Source organism: Carcharodon carcharias, chromosome 12 (assembly GCF_017639515.1).
Source record: "Carcharodon carcharias isolate sCarCar2 chromosome 12, sCarCar2.pri, whole genome shotgun sequence".
Classification (NCBI taxonomy): domain Eukaryota; kingdom Metazoa; phylum Chordata; class Chondrichthyes; order Lamniformes; family Lamnidae; genus Carcharodon; species Carcharodon carcharias.
The window spans coordinates 113,047,977-113,070,603 of record NC_054478.1 but is presented as its reverse complement, the minus strand read 5'-3'; the positions used below and the strand labels follow the sequence as shown (position 1 = coordinate 113,070,603).

Below are 22,627 nucleotides of genomic sequence, written 5' to 3'. Positions count from 1 at the left end.
CGAACCCAGGTCATTAACTTGGGTCTCTGGATTACTAGTTCAGCGACAATACCACTATGCCACCGCCTCCCCTTATTAGAGATAACACAAAGGCGGTAGGAAAAAGGGACACACCTCTCTGCAAGACGTAAACAGAATCCATGTGGATAGACATAAGATAATAAAAAATCAACCCCATTAACAGGTGTAGCCTGCAGGCCATGTAATAATGGGAGATAGAAGGTGAAATATGAAAACAAATTGGGGAACGGAGTAAAAACCATAGAATAATAAACATGAGGGTTTCAATTTCCCCGATATTAATTGGATAGTAGTAGTAGATAAAGGGGATAAAGGAATGGAGTTCCTACATTGTACTCCTTTCTAACGCAATATGTAAAATGCTTAACAAACAAGATTTGCAAAACAAAAATAGAATTACCTGGAAAAACTCAGCAGGTCTGGCAGCATCGGCGGAGAAGAAAAGAGTTGACGTTTTGAGTCCTCATGACCCTTCGACAGAACTTGAGTTCGAGTCCAAGAAAGAGTTGAAATATAAGCTGGTTTAAGGTGTGTGTGTGGGGGGGCGGAGAGATAGAGAGACAGAGAGGTGGAGGGGGAAGGGACAAACAAGCAGTGATAGAAGCAGATCATCAAAAGATGTCAACGACAATAGTACAATAGAACACATAGGTGTTAAAGTTGGTGATATTAACTAAACGAATGTGCTAATTAAGAATGGATGGGAGGGCACTCAAGGTATAGCTCTAGTGGGGTTTTTTTTATATAATGGAAATAGGTGGGAAAAGGAAAATCTTTATAATTTATTGGAAAAAAAAAAGGAAGGGGGAAACAGAAAGGGGGTGGGGATGGGGGAGGGAGCTCACGACCTAAAGTTGTTGAATTCAATATTCAGTCCAGAAGGCTGTAAAGTCCCTAGTTGGAAGATGAGGTGTTGTTCCTCCAGTTTGCGTTGGGCTTCACTGGAACAATGCAGCAAGCCAAGGACAGACATGTGGGCAAGAGAGCAGGGTGGAGTGTTAAAATGGCAAGCAACAGGGAGGTTTGGGTCATTCTTGCGGACAGACCGCAGGTGTTCTGCAAAGCGGTCGCCCAGTTTACGTTTGGTCTCTCCAATGTAGAGGAGACCACATTGGGAGCAACGAATGCAGTAGACTAAGTTGGGGGAAATGCAAGTGAAATGCTGCTTCACTTGAAAGGAGTGTTTGGGTCCTTGGATGGTGAGAGAGAGGAAGTGAAGGGGCAGGTGTTGCATCTTTTGCGTGGGCATGGGGTGGTGCCATAGGAGGGGGTTGAGGAGTAGGGGGTGATGGAGGAGTGGACCAGGGTGTCCCGGAGGGAGTGATCCCTACGGAATGCCGATAAGGGGGGTGAAGGGAAGATGTGTTTGGTGGTGGCATCATGCTGGAGTTGGCGGAAATGGCGGAGGATGATCCTTTGAATGCGGAGGCTGGTGGGGTGATAAGTGAGGACAAGGGGGACCCTATCATGTTTCTGGGAGGGAGGAGAAGGCGTGAGGGCGGATGCGCGGGAGATGGGCCGGACATGGTTGAGGGCCCTGTCAACGAACGTGGGTGGAAAACCTCGGTTAAGGAAGAAGGAGGACGTGTCAGAGGAACTGTTTTTGAATGTAGCATTATCGGAACAGATGCGACGGAGGCGAAGGAACTGAGAGAATGGGATGGAGTCCTTACAGGAAGCGGGGTGTGAGGAGCTGTAGTCGAGATAGCTGTGGGAGTCGGTGGGTTTGTAATGGATATTGGTGGACAGTCTATCACCAGAGATTGAAACAGAGAGTCAAGGAAGGGAAGGGAAGTGTCAGAGATGGACCACGTGAAAATGATGGAGGGGTGGAGATTGGAAGCAAAATTAATAAATTTTTCCAAGTCCCGACGAAGATTTGCAGTTGGATTTAGTAATGAGAAATGAACCGGAGAAGAAAGTAAATGTAGGGGAATATCTAGGCAGTAGTGACCATTGTACAATACCATTTAAGGTGATAACAATAGAGAAGAGCATACATAGGTGAGTACTAGGTTAATAGCTTGGAGAAAAGCTGATTCCTGAGAACAGAACTTGGGAAAATAAAATGGGCAACACTAGTCGCAAACAACAATGTAGAACATCAATGGAAAACATTTAAAATAGTGTTCGACAGAGCGCAGGAAAAATATATTCTGCCAAAAGGAAAGAACAAACTAAACATTAGTGAGATTCCATGGATGAATAGTCAGAAGAGAACAGCTGAGGGTTAGGAAAGAGGCATGTATTAAGTACATAGATAGAAGAACACTACTTGATAGGAGAGAATACAAAGACATTAGGAGAGAAATAAAACATATTAGGAGGGCAAAAAGAAATTATTAAATTAAATTGGTAATGAACATAAAATAAAATATTTTCGACATATCAATAAAAAAAAGGAAGGCCGGCATGAGATTAAGACCATTAAGGGACAGGAGATAATACCACAGATATACCATAGATAGACAGCAGAAATATTAAATAATTTATTTCACTTATCTACCTATCAAGGAGATGGAAGAGGTAGACAGAGCATTGAATGATCAGTTGAATAAAGAAATAAGTGCATTTAAAATAAAAAAGTGGGATGCACTAAATAAACTAATCAAATTCAAAGAGGATAAAAAAAACCTGCACATGGATGGCATCCACACATTTTAGAAGAATCTAGCTGACCTATTCTGCTCAAAGTTCACCATCCATTATGTCTTGAATATAGCTAAGTATCACTGGCAGTAGACTTTACCTATTTTTGATAGGAGAGTGACTCCCCTCCAATTGTCACATTTGGTGAGGTAGCCTATTTTGGGGATACAGACACCTGACCCATCTTTCCAGACTTGGAACAGCACTAGTGTCCCAGGCTTGATTACAAAGGAGAGTTAGTTCTCCATCTGCCTTGAGCATTTCTGCAATAGTATCCATACCGGGAAATTAGTTGTTCTTGAGTGCAGCAATTGGCTTTGTCTTTCATTTTCAGTTAACTTCTCTACACTTATTGGAAATTCAGCTGGGGGCTGATCGACTTGGGCTCGGTTGACCATAGGTTTTTTGAGAACCTCCTGGAAGTGTCGTGCCTACTATGATAACTTGTCTTCAAGTTTTGAGGTAAGTGTAATTGTTTTTTTTTAAAAAGTCCTTGCTTTCATACCACCTGTAATCTCCTTTCCAATTTGAAACAGTGATTTCAAGTCAGTGTAGGTAGCTGGCCTCTTGTGCTTGTTTGTTAATCCATTCTCACATGTCTTTTTGAGCATTCCTCTTCACCCCTCTATCTTTATTTACATAGGCCTGATGGAAGGCAGTGTTTTCTGCTCCTCTTTTCTGAAGTACCTCCCTTTCTGCCATAGGATCCCATGTGTGGTCACTGATCCATGCTTCCTTCAAAGTCTTTTAGTATTTTACTACCGCTTCCCCTGCTACTATCATTGCTACAATAAGAACAAAAAAAGCTGGAAAATCTCAGCAGGTAAGGCAGCATCGGTAGAGAGAAACAGAACTTACATTTCAGGTTGATGATCTTTCATCAGAACTTTCATTGATACCTTCAGTTCCTCCCAACATTCTACTGTTCCAGGCATGGAATCAGCCAGGACATTGTATCTGTTCCTAAGGGTAAGCTGAATGTCATCTTTGGTTTTAGTGTCATTGAGCTTGCTGCTATCAAATCCCATCAACGTATTTGATTCTTCTGCCTCTTCAGCTTAGTCTTGATCTTTGCTATACCAAATGGTGATCACTAAGTATGTCAGCCCGCCTATACATTCCAACATCCTGCAAACAAGTAGTTCTCCAACTTGGCTGTAAAGCTAGGTGGTCACTTTGTGTTTGAGTCCTGTGGTCATTCAAATTCTATGTGATTTTGTGGATGTCTTTATGTGTGAAGAGTGAGGAGCCAATCTTGAGACTGCTTATAGTATAAAACTGTATAAAGCCATCTCTATTGTTTGTGCATCGCCCAAATTCATAGGGGCTTAAAATATGCTCAAACTTAGTTTTGTCACACTATTTGTATATTCAAGTCACCTATGACAACAGTGATGTCATACATTGGAATCTCCTGGCAATCAGCAATCAGGCTGAGAGAGAAGAACTCACCATACATGCCAAGAAAACAAAAACTATGATGACGGAAAACCACCAATAAACAACAGATGTTTATGTCAGTCAAAACAAAGTTGACACAGCAGAGGATGTCACCTTTTTGAGAGTTCCATTCATATCCAGGGAGCCATAGGCAAAGAGTTCAATGCAAGGATAGATAAAGCACCATCAGCTTTCAACCAACTGAAGAAGATTTGGAATAGTAAAAATCTTACCATGAAAACAAAGCTTAGGTTCTACAGCACAAATGTGCTTTCCACTCTCCGATATAACTGTGAAACTTGGAACCCGAAAGCTTGCCAAGAAAGGAAACTGGATGTCTTTGATACCAGATGTCTTCAAAGGATTCTCAGCATGCACTGTTTTACCTAACACTGTACTAATAAAAAACTCAGAACAGTCTCCAGTTTCATCTATCATCTACAAAAGAAGGCTCAGATGGCTTGACCATGTCACACTGCTTCCATCATTGTGGCCTGCCCATCAGGTCATGCAGTGGGCTCTTACTAGGCATTGTAGTTCATCAACAGATGCTGGAATGACGCAAAAACATCGGCAGTGGACTGAAGTGAATGGAGTGCTTTGTCTATTTCATCTATCTCCAGACACAGGTTCTACTAAGTCTTAATAAGTAATCATCCAATGAAACAAAGTCATACTTTCAGGACACCATAACGTACTTCATCGCTCCCACTATTGTGAAAAATGGGTGACGGGAAGAAATAGCAACAACATGGATTTTCATTATTGACCCGGATTTTGCTCTCAGCAGCGAAGGAACAACTTTTGCCACTCATCTCGCTGATAGCTGCCCAGGCTTTTCATGGTCTTGTCAGATGACATTACCACCAATTCACCATCTATTTCAGTGTGACCCATCTACATGGGATCTATGGCATCTTTTACTGGGACAAGCAGCAGCCAGGTTCTTTTACCAATCAGGTTGAAAAGTCCTCACGAGACACGCAGAGTCCAAACAAGAAAGAATTTATTGGGAAATACAAAATTAAATTTAAATCACGTAGAGAAAGCAAAATACTGAATTGGGAAATACATATGGGATTAAAGGGAGAGAATAAGGGAGAGAATAAGAGACATAAAAACTAAAAAGGTTATTTTCTTTTACATCTCTACCATTAACTTTGAGGAAATGAGAAAATTAATTTTACAAGTGTAGTCTAAGTGCCAGGGTGGTTGTTCACTAGCAATTATCATTTACCATTCAATTAAAAAAAAAAAATCACACTTAAATGCAACAGCTCTAACTTTTCCAACTTTTTTTTGTGCAGAACTTGTGGGCAAGTATCCCAAGTTCATGACATTGCATTGATTTCAGTGTCAAGATGTTTGGCAAGGATTACAACAGCACATCCTGTGAAGGAGCAGGCTATCTTTGATAACAACTTCTGTTTTCCTGTGTCTAACTTCCTAACTGTGGATGCCATGAGTCGCTGTCAAATTTATCCTGTAATAATATTAAAACTGATAGCCTCACTGTTATTATTACAAAGTCCAGGCTATTAAGTTGAGTGTCTCTAATCTCGCAGTATTTACCAACAAAAGAGCTGCTATTTTATCATACCCTGTTGAGTTGTGATCAGCATGTTGGCATCGATACATGAAACTCATCCACTTTCTGATTGTAAGCTTTTAAACTATTTCTTTCTGGAGGTCAGTAATGGGCCAACAGATCACTGGAAAACCCTGTTACATCAGTTTAGCCTCTCAAGTGTTCTGTTCCCGATATGAAGCATTACATCCTGTGTCAGATCTGACCATCCATCTGAATCAAAAGATCTTGTCTATGTGGAAGATAAAATACTGCAGATGCTGGAACTCTAGAACAAAAACAAAAACACCTGGAAAAACCCAGCAGGTCCGACAGCATCCGGGGAGAGGAACCCAGTCAACGCCCCAAGCCCGCACGACTCCCCACCAGAACCAAGGAAAAACAGAAAAGAGGCGAAATACAAACTGGCCCAAGTGGGGAGTGGGACAGGCAGAGCCGGACAGAGGGCCAGCGACAGGCGGAGACCGCCAAAAGACCCCACGGACAAAAGGAGAAAGAGTCGCTGATGGTGGTGACACCAGCCAAGAAATATGCCAAAGGGGACACCAAGGGCAGAAAGCAGGACGAGCAAGGGACAGATTTAACTTATTTCAATCTCCCCCACACCCCACCCCCACTAGGGCTATCTGTCCCTTGCTCGTCCCGCCCTCCACCCCCAATGTCCCGATCAGCACACCCCTCAGCCAACATAATCACCGACAACACCTCCCTGTCCCCCTATCCACGACGTGTCCCGGCAATCTCCACCCACCACTGGCCCTCCATCCAGCTCCACCCGTCCCACCCCCCCCCCGAACCAGCCCATACTCCACCTCCTTCCCACCCCCCCCCAGCTCTGATGAAGAGCCACACGGACTCGAAACGCCAACCGTATCCCCCCCCGCAGATGCCGCCAGACGTGCTGAGCCCCTCCAGGTATCCCTGCCTCTGTCTATGTGGAATCTTGACATAAGTTGATGTTGAGGGCTGGAAGTTGAGGGCTACACTGGGAGTCATGAAGATGACTGTCGTCTCTACCCTAATCTTGTGAATTATCCACGGTATGAAAAGAAAAGAGGGAAGCGTAGAACAATCTTTATGCCGGGGCTGAAAGGCATTTCAGAGACCACAGCAGAGCTTCTGGAGTTCTCTATTTTAGAAGAAACTGTAAACCTCCTGTTGAAAAGGAATTTGGGGCTGCTCCCACAAATGGAAGGCTCCATTTGGATTAACTTTCAGCAGAGATCATCCACTATCATGTCAGCACTCCTTCAAGGTACTGAGCAGAATGATCTTTAGAATCTCAGCTGTCTGGTAAAAATAGGAAACGTGTGTACCTTTGACAACATAAAATAGCCACCATATTTTGTTTTCACATACTATAAAAGCTTTTTTGAATCTTTTCAAACACCTTCAGAGTTAACCATATTACCTAAAGCACAGCCCCATTATGATCAGACATAGAAAATTCTATCATACCTATGCATTAAGGGAAATGTTTACGCTCCTGTCTATGCAAAGGTTGCAGCCCTCACCCAGGTGTTCCTCGAGAATGTTAGTCCACAGCACTGATTTATGTGGAGCTTGCAAAGATTTCATAAAATGGTGCAAAGGGCACAAAAAAGACTACTGACATCAAGGCAAGGATACACAAATAATACTGCATGCAAATGTTGGATTGCAACTGGGAAACAGGCTAGAAAGTCATGAATCCGTCACCCAGGTGGAGATAGTTATGTCCAGAACATACTGTACGTGGGATTCCTCCAGATTACTGGCAATGTTTTGTCCTGGACAAGTCCAACTCAGGTCTGAAAGGATTCTTTCTTGCCCAGGACAAGCCACACTGATTGCTGTGTCTCTAAGGCTAATCTCTAAAGAAGCTAGAAGTTTTGTTTGTGCTTTCTTTCAAAAATGGCATCCATCCAATCCTCACAAAATTTTACCATATTTTCTGAAGGTTTGATGGCATATCACTGCAAACTTTTCACCCAGCAATATTTTGAGGCGACACTGCCACACCCATCCTTGCATCTGGCACATTTCATACTCAACCACTGCAGCACTTTAACCATTTGGCAAATATTATCAACATTAGCATATACCCCATGCTGCACCACACAGCTGTGATTTTAATGTTGAGTAGTGGTATTGATCAGAGGCTGGAAGGGAGCTTTGAACTGATAGAAGCAGGCTACGCTATGTTAAGAATGATGCAGTGAATATCAGCAGCGTCAAAACAACACTGATTTACTGATGTATACTGCTTTGATACATATGTGTGTAAACTCAATGAAAAAAGGGAGAAAATTTTAATTTGAAAAATTACACAGACATTTGCCAAATTATAAAAGATGCTAAACTGAGTAAAGAAAACTGGTCTGATATCAGGGAAAAACAAAGTCTTTTCAATGAGAGAACAAGAATTGTTAGACAACAGAAAAGAACACAAAATAACCGAATATGCCTGAGTAAGGCAAAGGTCACCTTATCAGGGTGCCTTTCTTTTTGGATGACAGGAAATTTTAATCTTAAATACAAATGTTGATAGAATGAATAAGGAATAATAGTTACTTTATTCACAAACCAATGACTATGAAGCAACTGGGAACAGTTTCCTTCCAATAATGGTTCAAGAAGGCAGCTCAGCACCACCTTCTCAAGGGCAATTAGGGATGGGCAATAAATGCTCGCCTAGCCAGCGACACCCACATCCATGTAAGTGAATTAAAAAAATGATACTCCTGTGAAAAATCTGCAATGACAACTACACATTCAGTGAATTGCTAGACAGAAAAAACAAGGGTTACTTACTTATTTTACTGTTGTTGAATTTAAAAATACAAAATCAGAGGACCTGTACCGTACAAAGCTGAAATAATTTGTGATATGCTGCATATGCCAGACTTCAATAGCTGCTTTTCCTTTACAGTTTGTCTCAGCCAAACCTTTCACAAAGTATTTTCTACGCATTCTTTAAAAAAAAATTGCAGTTAACTTGGCTCAGTTTTGATGGTTCTCAAATGCAATGCAACGTCCTGCAAAATCTTTCCATAAAATGTTTTGAAGAACTTTGCTCATTATAACAGATGCCAGTGCCAAGGAGAATGGAGCAATTTTCCACTCTCCTCACTCAGTTGTCAAGATCAATACTCCAAAACTAAGCAGAACTTAGGCCACAGGGAAGTAAATTTCAGATCAAACTTTAACCAAAGAAGCCTCAACCAAATAAGTTTTTTTAAATTCATTCATGGAAAGTTGCATCGCTGGCTAGGCCAGCATTTATTGCCCATCCCCAATTGCCCTTAGAAGGTGCTGGTGAGCTGCCTTCTTGAACCGCTGCCGTCGATGTGCTGTAGGTACACCCACAGTGCTGTCAAGGAAGGAGTTCCAGGACTTGACCCAGCGACAGTGAAGGAACAGCGATATATTTCCAAGTCAGGATGGTTAGTGGCTTTGAGGGGAACATGTTCCCATATGTCTGCAGCCCTTGTCCTTCTAGATGGTAGTGGCCGTGGGTTTGGAGGATATTGTATAAGGAAGTTTGGTGAGATTCTGCAGTGCATCTTGTAGATGGTACACACTGCTGCTACTGTGCGTCAGTGGTGGAAGGAGGGAATGTTTGTGAATCATGCAGGCTGCTTTGTCCTGGATGGTGTCAAGCTTCATGTTGTTCAAGCTGCACTCATCCAGGCAAGTGGAGAGTATTCCATCATACTCCTGACTTGTGCCTTACCCAAGGTGGACAGGCGGACAGGCTTTGGGGAGTCAGGGGGCAAGTTACTTGCTGCAGGATTCCTAGCCTCTGACCTGTCCTTGTAGTCACAGTATTTATATGGCTAGTCCAGTTCAGTTTCTGGTCAATGGTAACCCTCAGGATGTTGACAGTGAGGGGTTCAGCGATGGTAATGCCAATGAATATCAACAGGTGATGGTTAGGTTCTCTCTTGTTGGAAATGGTCATCGCCTGACACTTGTGTGGTATCAATATTACTTGCCACTTGTCGACCCAAGCCTGGGTATTGTCCAGGTCTTGCTGCATTTGGACATGGACTACTTCAGTATCTGAGGAGTTGCAAATGGTGCTGAACATTGTTCAATCATTAATGAACAACCCCACTTCTGACTTTACGATGGAAGGAAGATCATTGATGAAGCAGCTGAAGATGGTTGGGCCTAGGACATTACCCTGAGGAACTCCTGCAATGGTGTCCTGGAAATTAGATGACCTCCAACAACAAGGACCATCTTCCTTTATGCTGGATATGACTCCAACTAGTAGAGTGCTTTTCCCATAGTTCCCACTGACTCCAGTTTTGCTACAGCTTTTTGACGCCACACTTGGTCAAAAGCGGCCTTGATGTCAAGAGCAGTCACTCTCACCTCACCTCTGGAGTTCAGCTCTTTTGTCCATGTTTGAACCAAAGCTGTAATGAGGTCAGGAGCTGAGTGGCCCTGGCAGAACCCAAATGAATCGTTGGTGAGCTGGTTATTGCTAAGCAAGTGACTTTTGATAGCACTGTTGATGACCCCTTTCATCACTTTACTGATGATCAAAAGTAGACTGAAAGGGTGGTAATCAGCTGGAGTGAGTTTGCTTTTTGAGTACAGGACATACTTGGGCAATTTTCTACATTGCCGGGTAGATGCCAGTGTTGAAGCTCTACTGGAACAACTTGTCTAAGGACACGGCAAGTTCTGGACCACAAGTCTTCAGTACTATTGTGGAATGGTGTCAGGGCCCATGCCTTTGCAGCATCCAGTACCTTCAGTTGTTTCTTGATATCACGCAAAGTGAATCAAATTGGCATCTGTGATGCTGGGGACCTCCAGAGGAAGTCGAGATGGATCATCCACTTGGCACCTCTGACTGAAGATTGTTGCAAATGTTTCAGCCTAATCTTTTGCACCGGCGTGCTGGATTCTCCCATCACTGAGCATGGGGTTCCTATTGCATCAATACAAGTCTTTCTACTCCTTAAATTATTTAGCATTGTAGCCAAAGAAAGATTATCGTTTAATCGCCAACTTGTGTCATGGACCTGCATGTTAGAAACTAAATTGATATTATATAAAATTGTTTCACATGTCTTTTGTAGCAACCAGGGATGTGACTTTCATCAGTTTCCCCTGAACTCAAACCCACATCCAATTTTAAAAGGACAGTTCAAATACTTTTCATACCTCTGCCATGCAAGGTCCTCTTCCAAGAATATATTTCTGATGGCTTTCCTTCCACTTATAGGAGTTCTAGGTTCACCTGGATCCAATATGGATACAGAATACATGGAGTCAGTCAAAACATTTAGATCTTCGCCAATGGAGCTGCTGTCTGTGGAATGTGCATAGTTCAGAGCTATTTTACGGCAGTAAGTACATGCTCGGAGATCACCTGTAAAGAAAAATGCAAAAATTTAGAATGGTTCCCTGTCAATGCATACATTTGAAAAAGTTAGTGGACCTACACAACAGCTTAAATAAAAGTTTTAAAGGCAAGCTACAGGTATTCATTATCCAAGTTACAAGGTAATATGCATTTTTGAAACAAGTGTTATTGCTAGATATGCCAAACTAGGCACATGAAAAATGCTTCACACCACAGGCAAAAGTGCTTTACCCATGAGATAAGACTAGTGACTGAATTTCATTTAGTATTTTTCTCATATATTAATACTCTGAAGCATATATATCAGTAGACATTTTCCATCACCTGCATCCTGCAATAAATTGTACATTAAACAAACAAATATCAACAGCACTTGGTACCAAGAATAATTTTAAAGATTGGTAAATTACAATTCTTACATTTACCGTATATACTTGTATAAAAGTCGCCTTTTCTCGTACATCTTGTTTAAAAGTTTACCCTAGTTTTTAGGGATCAAACTGTGTTGTGATTATTAATTACTTGCCAGTAATTACTACGGTTCATTAATTTAAAGATACACACAGGAAACTTTAGATTTTCCCTCCGCTAATTCTAGCAGTAATCTCCTAGCCAATCGGCAAGACTAATATGTACCACACGATCTATCACAATGCTTTCGAGAGAGAATAACAAGGGCCCTCACAGAAGCAAAGAAAGATGGTATTCCAGAATTCAAGACCAGTGCAGGATGGTCCACAAGATTCAGGGAAAGGCATGATTTAGTACTCCGTCAGAAAACAAAAATTTCACAGCATCTGCAACCTGAACCCAATGATAAAATAATCATATTCTACCATTTTATCATTCAACATCGAGATTAGAATGTCTATTGTTTGGCTTGCATTGGAAAGAGGGACAAAACACCGACGAACGTCGACATGCTGGAAAACAACATCTTTACTAAGATGGTGAAAAAACTGCTGTTGAAAAGACAACTGGCCATAAGATGATAAATAGAAACATAGAAAATAGGAGGAGTAAGCCATTCGGCCCCTCAAGCCTGCTCCACCATTCATTATGATCATGGCTGCTCCCGCTTTCTCCCCATATCCTTTGATCCCTTTCACCCTAAGAGTGATATCTAACTCCTTCTTGAAAACATACAATGTTTTGGCCTCAACTAATTTCTGTGGTAGCGAATTCTACAGGCTCACCACTGTCTGGGTGAAGGAATTTCTCATCTCAGTCTTAAAAGGTCTACCCCGTATCCTCAGACTGTGACCTCTGGTTCTGGACTCTCCCAATTCAGTTCCATCTTGGCGGATGGCATAAAATTAAAGCGGATGGTGATGCTCAAGTGCAATACTCTCCCCCAAAGAGAAATTTCAGACAGGCTTTGTTGTCCACTTTCATGCAAAAGGCTGGAAGGATGAAGGCAATTGCAAAAAATAGATCAAAGAAGTGTGGAATTTGAGACCGAGGGGATTAGGCAAAGAAAAAAATTTTGCTCATCTGAGACACATTCAAATCCCACCTTGTCAACAACGTAGTCAGTGATGTGAGATCAACCAACACTGGCATGGCAGTTATTCTCGGCCATCTTACGAGCGTTGTTCAGCCCTTGGGTCTGTGTATAAGTAAATCTCTCAAGGACAATATATCTGAAACAATTGGATGTTGCAGGGCAAAAAAACAATCAATCATAAAGGGTGGAAATATGTGGGCACCCTTATGAGCAAAATCATGTGAATGGATCTTGGTGTGGGATGAACCCGATCCCAATATTGTCAAAAAGTCATTTCTAAATTGTGGAATATTGAATGTGCTTGACTGTGCTGAGGATGATTACATGTGGAATGATAATGCTGAAGTTACTGGTACTACTGATGATGATGATGATGATGATGAAGATGAGGAAGATCCAAACAATCATGTTATATAATCGGGCTAATGGGACCAATTGTTCAGTGATTCAGACAGTGATCAAAGTGATTTTGAAGGATCTGAATGTGAAGTGTTGTAGTTAATTCATTATGGTATGTGTTTATATCATGTTGGAAGAAATGTATATAGTTTAATGATGTTATAAAATAAATAAATGTTAGAGAATTAATATTAATTCTTTAGTTCATTTTTATTCAATACCATTAAGGGGGTCTTTTATCGGTTCAAATCAAGAATCCCTCAAAAACATTACCCATACAAAAATCGACCCCATGACTTTTGGCCTAAAAGACTGATCTCAAAAATTCAACTTTTACACAAGTATATATGATAAATAATATTATTTATAGTAAGGTTTCTATGTCAATTCAACAACTTGTTTCCTGGTTAAATTTTGCCACCACTTTATTTTTTGACAATGTTTTAATCATGCTTGATAATTTCTCTTTCTAAACTATATAAGTTAATAGCATGTTCATGACCTGTCAGTTATATTTATACAGTTATTTAGCCCACCATAATATACTCAAACTACCACTGGCTTCTTTAGTTGTTTAAATTGATCAATCGTTAGCACATATTTAAAGGTTTAATCTCAGATTGACTTTGCTATTTACATACCAGCATAACCCATGAATTTTCCAGGAATTTCCTGATTGCAACAGCGACTACAGAAGATCTGTCCACACAAACGGCAGTGATGTCGACGTCTAAAGGTGGTAAACTTCTCATTACAATCATAACACTCTTTACACTGACTATCCGGCATCCAGTACTGCTTCAAGTCAGTATCCTGTATTGCAAAACAGAAGTAATAATCTAGGATTCAGTGATCTTGAACTATTAAAGCACAATAGAATTATACATTATGAATCCCTTGTGCTACTTAATCACCACTAAAATCTTCCCTCCCCTCCATTTTTCCCTTTCTGTTTTAGCGTTTAGGAAAACTTAGTTGGAAATCCATTTTAATTAAACATGGGGGTAGCCCACCAGTAGAATGACAGAACCAATGAAGCTCGAAAACAATTTGACTGCTTAACTTAAACTCAGGAACAAAGCTATGACCACATACATTGGTTACATGCATATTTTCAAAAACATGTAATATAATATACATCTTATGTGGTCCTAATTTACTGATGGTATTTTTAGTCAGGTCAACTTACTAAATCAAAATTTCAAATGTACTAAATCAAAATTTCAAATGTACTCTCTAATTTAATAGACAAAAACAGAAACATCTGCATCAATCTTCTCTGCAGATAATCCAGTGTACATCATGAAGCTGGAGCATACTATTTGAAATTCTCACAAACGGGCCTACAAACCTCAAAGTTAAAAGCCCTAAATCGCTACCTAATAAATGTTATTTCACAACAAAAGTGAAGACACTATTGAGCATTACAATTTGAACATTGGATTGTATACTGGGCAGAAAACACGTTTCCTCAATTAGTGTAGCACATTCTCCTCCAAACCTTTGTGCCCCTGAGGCACATAAGGGAGCAACAGGTCACTATTCTGTCTTGGGTTTTTGCCCCGAGCTCCCATAGTTGCACGTGCACTGCAGCTGCATCCATTATTGTATTTACTGTTATTGTTGATCACACTTTAGGCTCTTCTCTCCCTTAGCTTTCAATTCCATGTCCATTTCTGGACTTGCGTGTCAGGCATGCTCCGAATGAGACTAAGCTCAAAGTTAGTGGGTGCCTGGAATTCGCTGCCCAAGTTAGTGGTCGAGGCAGAAACTCTGAACTCTTTTAAAAAGTACCTGGATCTGCACCTTAAGTGCTGTAAACTGCAGGGCTATGGGCCGGGTGCAGGAAGGCGGCATTAAAGAGGGCACCTGGATGTCCTCGGGCTGGCATGGACACGATGGGCCAAATGGCCTCCTTCTGCGCTATAACTTTTCTATGGTTCTAAAGCAAATCCATCTTTTCTTCTGGGCTGTTATCCTCAAAAGTGGCATTTACAGTCTCAAATGTACTTTCAAGAAAACCAACTTGGTCTTCTTGGATAAAAGCAAAAAACTGCAGATGCTGGAAATCCAAAACAAAAATAAAAATAACTAGAAAAACTCAGCAGGTCTGACAGCATCTGTGGAGAGGAATACGGTTAACGTTTTGAATCCATATGACTCTTCAACAGAACTAAGGAAAAATAGAAAAGAGGTGAAATATCAGCTGGTTTGGGGGGAGGGATGGTAGGACACGTAGAGCTGGATAGAGGGCCAGGGATAGGTGGAGATAGCCAAAAGATGTCATAGACAAAAGGACAAAGAGTTGTTGAAGGTGGTGATATTATCTAAGGAATGTGATAATAGGTGACATTAAGGGTAGAAAGCAGGACGAGCAAGGTACAGATAGCCCTAGTGGGGGTGGGGTGGGGGAAGGGATCGAAATAGGCTAAAAGGTAGAGATAAAACAATGGATGGAAATACATTTAAAATAGTGGAAATAGGTGGGAAAAGAAAAATCTATATAAATTATTGGAAAAAAAAAGGGATCACAAAAGGGGTGGGGATGGAGGAGAGAGTTCATGATCTAAAATTGTTGAACTCAATATTCAGTCCGGAAGGCTGTAAGGTGCCTAGTCAGAAGATGAGGTGCTGTTCCTCCAGTTTGCGTTGAGCTTCACTGGAACAATGCAGCAGGCCAAGGATGGACATGTGGGCATGAGAGCAGGGTGGAGTGTTGAAATGGCAAGTGACAGGGAGGTCTGGGTAATGCTTGCAGACAGACCGAAGGTGTTCCGCAAAGCGGTCACCCAGTCTGCGTTTGGTATCTTCAATGTAGAGGAAACCGCATTGGGAGCAACAAATGCAGTAGACTAAACTGAGGGAAGTGCATGTGAAATGCTGCTTCAATTGAAAGGAGTGTTTGGGCCCTTGGACGATGAGGAGAGGGGAAGTAAAGGGGCATGTGTTGCACCTTCTGCGGTTGAATGGGAAGGTACCATGGGAGGGGGTTGAGGTGTAGGGGGTAATGGAGGAGTGGACCAGGGTGTCCTGGAGGGAACATTCCCACGGAATGCTGCCAGGGGGAGCTGATGGGAAGATGTGTTTGGTGGTGGCATCATGTTGAAGTTGGCGGAAATGGCGGAGGATGATCCTTTGAATGCAGAGGCTGGTGGGGTGACAAGTGAGGACAAGGGGGACCCGATCACGGTTCTGGGAGGGAGAGGAAGGTGTGAGGGCGGATGCGCGGGAGATGGGTCGGACACAGTTGAGAGCGCTGTCAACCACCGTGGGTGGAAAACCTTGGTTAAGGAAAAAGGAAGATATGTCAGAGCAACTGTTTTTGAAAGTGGCATCATCAGAACAGATGTGATGGAGGCGAAGAAAAAGAGAGAATGGGATGGAGTCCTTACAGGAAGCAGGGTGTGAGGAGCTGTAGTCGAGGCAGCCATGAGAGTCGGTAGGCTTGTAATGAATATTGGTGGACAGTCTTTCACCAGAAATTGAGACAGAGAGGTCAAGGAAGGGAAGGAAAGTGTCAGAGATGGACCATATGAAAATGATGGAGGAGTGGAAATTGGAAGCAATATTAATAATTTTTTCCAGTTCCACACGAGAGCATGAAGCAGCACCGAAGCAATCATCGATGTACCGGAGAAAGAGTTATGGGAGGGGGCGGGGTAGGACTGGAACAAGGAATGTTCCACATAGCCAATAAAGAGACAGGCATAACTGAGGCCCATGTGGGTACCCATAGCCACAACTTTTATTTGGAGGAAGTGAGAGGAGTTTAAGGAGAAATTGTTCAGTGAGAGAACAAGTTCAACCAGACGGAGGAGAGTAGCGGTGGATGGGGGTTGTTCGGGCCTCTGTTCGAGGAAGAAACGGAGAGCCATCAGACCATCCCAGTCTTCCACTTCCTCTTCCTCCTACCTCCCCCTGGACCATGACCCCACCACTGACCATCAAGCCATTGTTTCCAGGACTGTTACTGACCTCATCTCCTCTGGAGATCTTCCTTCCACAGCTTCCAACCTCATTGTCTCCCAACCTCGGATGGCCCGTTTCTACATCCTACCAAAGTCCACAAACAGGACTGCCCTGGCAGACCAATCGTGTCAGCATGTTCCTGCCCCGTGGAACTCATTTCTTGCTATCTTGAGTCCATTCTCTCTCCCCTTGTCCAGTCCCTTCCCACCGACATCCGTGATTCCTCTGACACCCTACATCATATCAACAATTTCCAGTTCCCTGGCCCCAACCACCTCTCCACCAAGGACGTCCAATCCCTCCATCCTCCACCGGGATGGTCTGATGGCTCTCCGCTTCTTCCTTGAACAGAGGCCCAAACAATCCCCATCCACCACTTACTCTCCTTCAGCTGGCTGAACTTGTTCTCTCACTGAACAATTTCTCCTTAAACTCCTCTCACCTCCTCCAAATAAAAGGTGTGGCTATGGGTACCCACATGGGCCCCAGTTATGCCTGTCTCTTTATGGGGTATGTGGAACATTCTTTGTTCCAGTCCTACTCCGGTCCCCTTCCACAACTCTTTCTCCAGTACATCGATGATTGCTTAGGTGCTGCTTCACGCTCTCGTCGGGGCCTGGAAAAATTTATTAGTTTTGCTTTCAATTTCCACCCCTCCATCATTTTCACATGGTCCATCCCTTCCCTTCCTTGTCCTCTCTGTCTCAATTTCTGGTGATAGACTGTCCACCAATATTCATTACAAGCCTACCGACTCCCACAGCTACCTTGACTACATCTCCTCACACCCCGCTTCCTGTAAGGACTCCACCCCATTCTCTCAGTTCCTTCGCCTTCATTGCAACTGTTCTGATGATGCCACTTTCCAAAACAGTTCCTCTGACATGTCTTCCTTCTTCCTTAACCTTGGTTTTCCATCCACGGTGGTTGACAAGGCCCTCAACCGTGTCCGGCCCATCTCCCAAGCATCCACCCTCACACCTTCCTCTCCCTTCCAGAAACATGATAGGGTCCCCTTTGTCCTTATTTATCACCCCACCTCCGCTTTCAAAGGATCATCCTCCGCTATTTCTGCCAACTCCAGCATGATGCCACCACCAAACACATCTTCCCTTCACCCCCCTCCTCCCTGGCAGCATTCCGCAGGGATTGTTCCCTCCAAGACACCCTGGTCCACTCCTCCATCATCCCCTACATCTCAAACCCCTCCCACAGCACCTTCCCATGCAATCGCAGAAGGTGCAACATCTGCCCCTTTATTTCCCCTCTCCTCACCGTCCAAGGGCCCAAACACTCCTTTCAAGTGAAGCAGCATTTCACTTACACTCCCCTCAATTTAGTCTACTGCATTCGTTGCTCCCAATGCGGTTTCCTCTACATTGGAGAGACCAAACGCAGACTGGGTGACCGCTTTGCGGAACACCTTCGGTCTGTCCGCAAGCATTACCCAGACCTCCCTGTCGCTTGGCGTTTCAACACTCCACCTTGCTCTCGTGCCCACATGTCCATCCTTGGCCTGCTGCATTGTTCCAGTGAAGCTCAATGCAAACTGGAGGAACAGCACCTCATCTTCCGACTAGGCACTTTACAGCCTTCTGGACTGAATATTGAGTTCAACAATTTTAGATCATGAACTCTGTCCTCCATCCCCACCCCCTTTCTGATCCCTTTTTTGTTTCCAATAATTTATATAGATTTTTCTTTTCCCACCTATTTCCATTATTTTTAAATGTATTTCCATCCATTGTTTTATCTCTACCTTTTAGCCTAATTCGATCCCTTCCCCCCACCCCTCCCCCACTAGGGCTATCTGTACCTTGCTCGACCTTTCTACCCTTAATGCCACCTATTAGCACATTCCGTAGATAATATCACTACCTTCAACAACTCTTTGTCCTTTTGTCTATCTCCAACTATCACTGGCCTCTATCCAGCTCTACCTGTCCCACCCCTCACCCCCTTAAACCAGCTTATATTTCACCTCTTTTCTATTTTTCTTTAGTTCTGTTGAAGAGTCATACGGACTCGAAACGTTAACTGTGTTCCTCTCTGCAGATGCTGTCAGACATGCTGAGTTTTTCCAGGTATTTTTATTTTTGTTTTGCTCTTCTTGGAGCAAGCCAAGAAGAAAAATACAGAAAAATTTACCAGGGACAGATAATGTAACATCACAGCACTTGTTATAATCACTTCTGTTCCCCCTGCTTCAGAAGCTTGGCAATGATTTTTTTTCTCCAAATGTTTGGTGCTTCCCCACAAAATAAAATAAATGCAGAATGGAAATCAAGTTCTCTTCTCCAGTTTCTTTGTGTAATTCTGCATAAACACTGCTCTCCTGCTGGTTTGTTGCTCTTTAAGTTAGCTCTGGTGGATCTCAGATCTTCTATTGACTGTTTAACGGAAATGCATTGCCCAAACCCTCCTTGCAATTTCCAGTTTGGTAACAAACTGATTGAACTGCTGAATATTTCCAGCAGTTTTTGTTTTTGTGCTGCATTAAGTTCATAACTTAAATCATCGTCATTTACTATACACTGTACCTGGCTTTTTCCCTCCATTATTTCTTTCAAGCGCTTTAGAACTGTAGTAAGGCTCCTCAGTTGTACTGCTGTTCGAGGATCATGGCTTCCCATCGACACATCTGGTTTTCTACGACCATCTAATTAATAAATCAAAAACAATCTTAAACATAACAGATTATAACAGGAAAAAAACTAATTTTGATTACAACAGAAAATATGTATGTAGTACCTTTGTATTTGGTAAACTGAGCTGTTCAGGAGCTGAATGCTTTGCAACTTTCCTTAAAATCAGACTGGCATTTATGGCATATATATGGCACAGGAACAAGCCACTTGCCCCAACCAGTCTATGTCGACATTTCTGCTTTAGTCAAGCCGCCTCCGTTATTTCCCCTTCTGACTCAATCATTACCCACTATTCCTTTCTCCCTCATATACTTGTCCAGTTTCCACTTAAATGCATCAATACTATTCGCTTCAACCACTTCCTGTGGTAGGGAGTTCCATATTCTCGCCAATCTTTGGGTAAAGAAGTTTCGTCTGAGTTCCCTATTATGAATGTGTGTGTGTGTGTGTGTGTGTGTGTGTGTGTGTGTGTGTGTGTGTGTGTGTGTGTGTGTGTGTGTGGAGGAAAGAGAGGGGAGGGAGATCTTGCCTCCATTAGGAATGGAAAGGAATGTTACCTTGAAAAGTGGAATGCGTTAATGACATTCTCCACTGAAGATGTGGGTATCAGAGATGGCATCCTTGAATCAATGTGTATTCATAACCTCGAGGGGGGGTGCGGAGAGAGAGAGAGAAAGAGAGAGAGAGAGGGGGCGTGGGGAGAGAGAGAGAGAGAGAGAAGGGGAAGTGGGAGAAAAAGACAGACAGTGATGGATGGGGGGGTAGAGAGAGAGCGAGAGAGAGAGAGAGAAAGACAGGTAGAGGGAAGGGAGAGAGTAAACCTCTCAAACAGGAAATTAAGTGAAATTAAGTACACTTGGCAATAACATGTCACCATGGATGATCTGAAAAAAAATCAGAATTTCTAACTCCTTTTTATATAATGTTTTAAAAAGTTGAAATGGAAGATGTCCATCCTTGCCAAATTTCAAAATGAAGACCAATGCCTTATACATGCCTGTATAGGCATGTTCTATGCCTGTTCTATACATCAGTCAGAAATCATGGATTTTATGGAAGGAGTTAATTAAATTTATATGATCAAAGCATTATTCAGTATACCAGACAAGTACAAAAGGAAAACACTTGCCCAGTTTCCAGTAAAATAACTTGTATTTATACAGCACCTTTAATTTAGTGCAACATCCCAAGATGCTTCAAAGTAACATTATCAGACAAAATGTGACACTGAGCCACAGAAGGAGACATTAAGCTAGGGAATCAGAAGCTTGGTCAAAGTAGTTAGTTTTAAGGAGTATCTTGAAGGAACAGGAATGTTCGGTGGCACACAGATTTTGGGAAGGAATTCCTGAGCTTAGAGTCGAGACAGCTGAAGGCATTGCTACAAATGGTGAGGTAATGGAAATACAAGATTTTATAACATTGTGCACTTAAACAGAACTGTTGAAACATTGAGAGTTCGGAGATCTTTGGGCCATGTAAGTATAACATAATTTTCTCTTCAGTTCTAACTGGAGATCTAAGACATAGAATAATACAGGACACAAAGAGGCCATTCAGCAAGAGCAATCCGGGTATTCTCACACTTCAATTCTTCTCCATGTCCCGGCAGCCCTTTCACTTTCAAATATTGATACAATTCCCTTCTGAAGGCTATTAGAAAATCTGCTTCCACCACCCTATTAGGAAATACATTCAAAATTCTAACCACTCATTGTGTAAAATAAGTTTTCTTCATATTGCCTCTGGTTCTTTTGCCAATCACCAAAATCTGTGCCCACTGTGCCAGACTGGAATATGTTCGAAGGGTTGAATCTAGAGGTAACAAAAGCATGGATGAAGGTTTCAGCAGCAGATAAGCTAAAGCAGTTTTGGAGGTGGAAGTAGGTGGCCTTGGTGGTGGAATATTCACAGTTAAAATCAGCTCAAAATCAAAAAAATGGCTCAAAGTATCTCAAAAATAATATGTGTATACATACAAACATCGAGAAGACAATTTAAAAACAGCATACACTTGTAGAAAAAAAAATTGATTGAAACGTTTCAAATTAATTCAACAAAGACAAGACTACAGGGGATCAAACTGCTTACAGCTCTAATAGATATGCGTACATTGGCAAACCTCACTACATTAGCGTGCAGACTTTCACCCAGGGAATGTTAGAGAATTTCCATGTCAATGTCTGCTGCATCATTTTTTAAACTGCTTGGGAGTTTGGTATATGTCAAGAGGTCCGAGCTCAGGACCTATTTTATGCAGCAAGTGGTTAGGGTTTGGAAAGCACTGCCTGAGAGTGTATAGAGGCAGGTTCAACTGAAGCATTCAAATGGAATTAGACTGCTATCTGAAAAGGAAGAATGTGCAGGGTTGCAGTGAGAAGGCAGGGGATTGGTATTAGGCGAGTTGCTCAGTGAGCTGGTGCAGACACGATGGGTCAAATTCTTTTAAAATTAATTTACGGGATGTGGGTGTCACTGGCTAGGCCTTGTTATCTTGTATGTTAGTATGGTGTGCAACCTGCCTTTTTTTTCCCCTCTAGCATCTGTGGACTGTGCAAGGTCTCCTTTTTTCTCTATATTCTGTTGGCATATTTATGTATATTCTGCTTCCGATTTTGGATCTCCCGTCAAATGCTGCTCAAATTTTCCACTGGTTCTTCAAACATCTCTTTTTTAAAACCCTCATGCTCTTTTTGCTTGGCTTTACAGGTTATTAACTCTCTGGATTTCCTTTTCCCATTGCCTGGAAGGCAATCTACTGACATTCGACGGTTGTGCTTTTTTAAAAATCTAATTGGATTTTCAAGTTTTTGACGCAACTGTTATTTTTAGGCTTTTTGGTCTAATAGGGTTTCAAGTCTCTGGCTGCAATTGCTCGCACTTTTTAGTTCTATAATTTGTTGTTCTTGACAAACCACAGCTTTCGAATATTCCTTTGTTAAATGATTCTCTTTGGTTAGTGTTTTAGACACCTCTCCTAGCTGTTCTGTTTTCTGTTTACTCAAAAGGATGCACAACCCTCATGATTTTTTCACATATGT

General features: G+C 42.2%; 1 protein-coding gene across 3 annotated transcripts in view; it reads right to left on the bottom strand.

The window, feature by feature from the left end:
• The window catches only part of pikfyve (phosphoinositide kinase, FYVE finger containing), a 173,568-nt gene that overhangs the window by 108,010 nt on the left and 42,931 nt on the right, over nucleotides 1-22,627 (bottom strand). For all 3 annotated transcript variants that reach the window (XM_041200720.1, XM_041200722.1, XM_041200723.1), the window contains exons 4-6: nucleotides 19,479-19,597; nucleotides 13,611-13,782; nucleotides 10,862-11,069 (exon numbers count right to left, since the gene is read on the bottom strand). In XM_041200720.1, coding sequence (XP_041056654.1) covers nucleotides 10,862-11,069; nucleotides 13,611-13,782; nucleotides 19,479-19,597 — 499 coding nt within the window. The remainder of the gene's footprint in view (nucleotides 1-10,861; nucleotides 11,070-13,610; nucleotides 13,783-19,478; nucleotides 19,598-22,627) is intronic.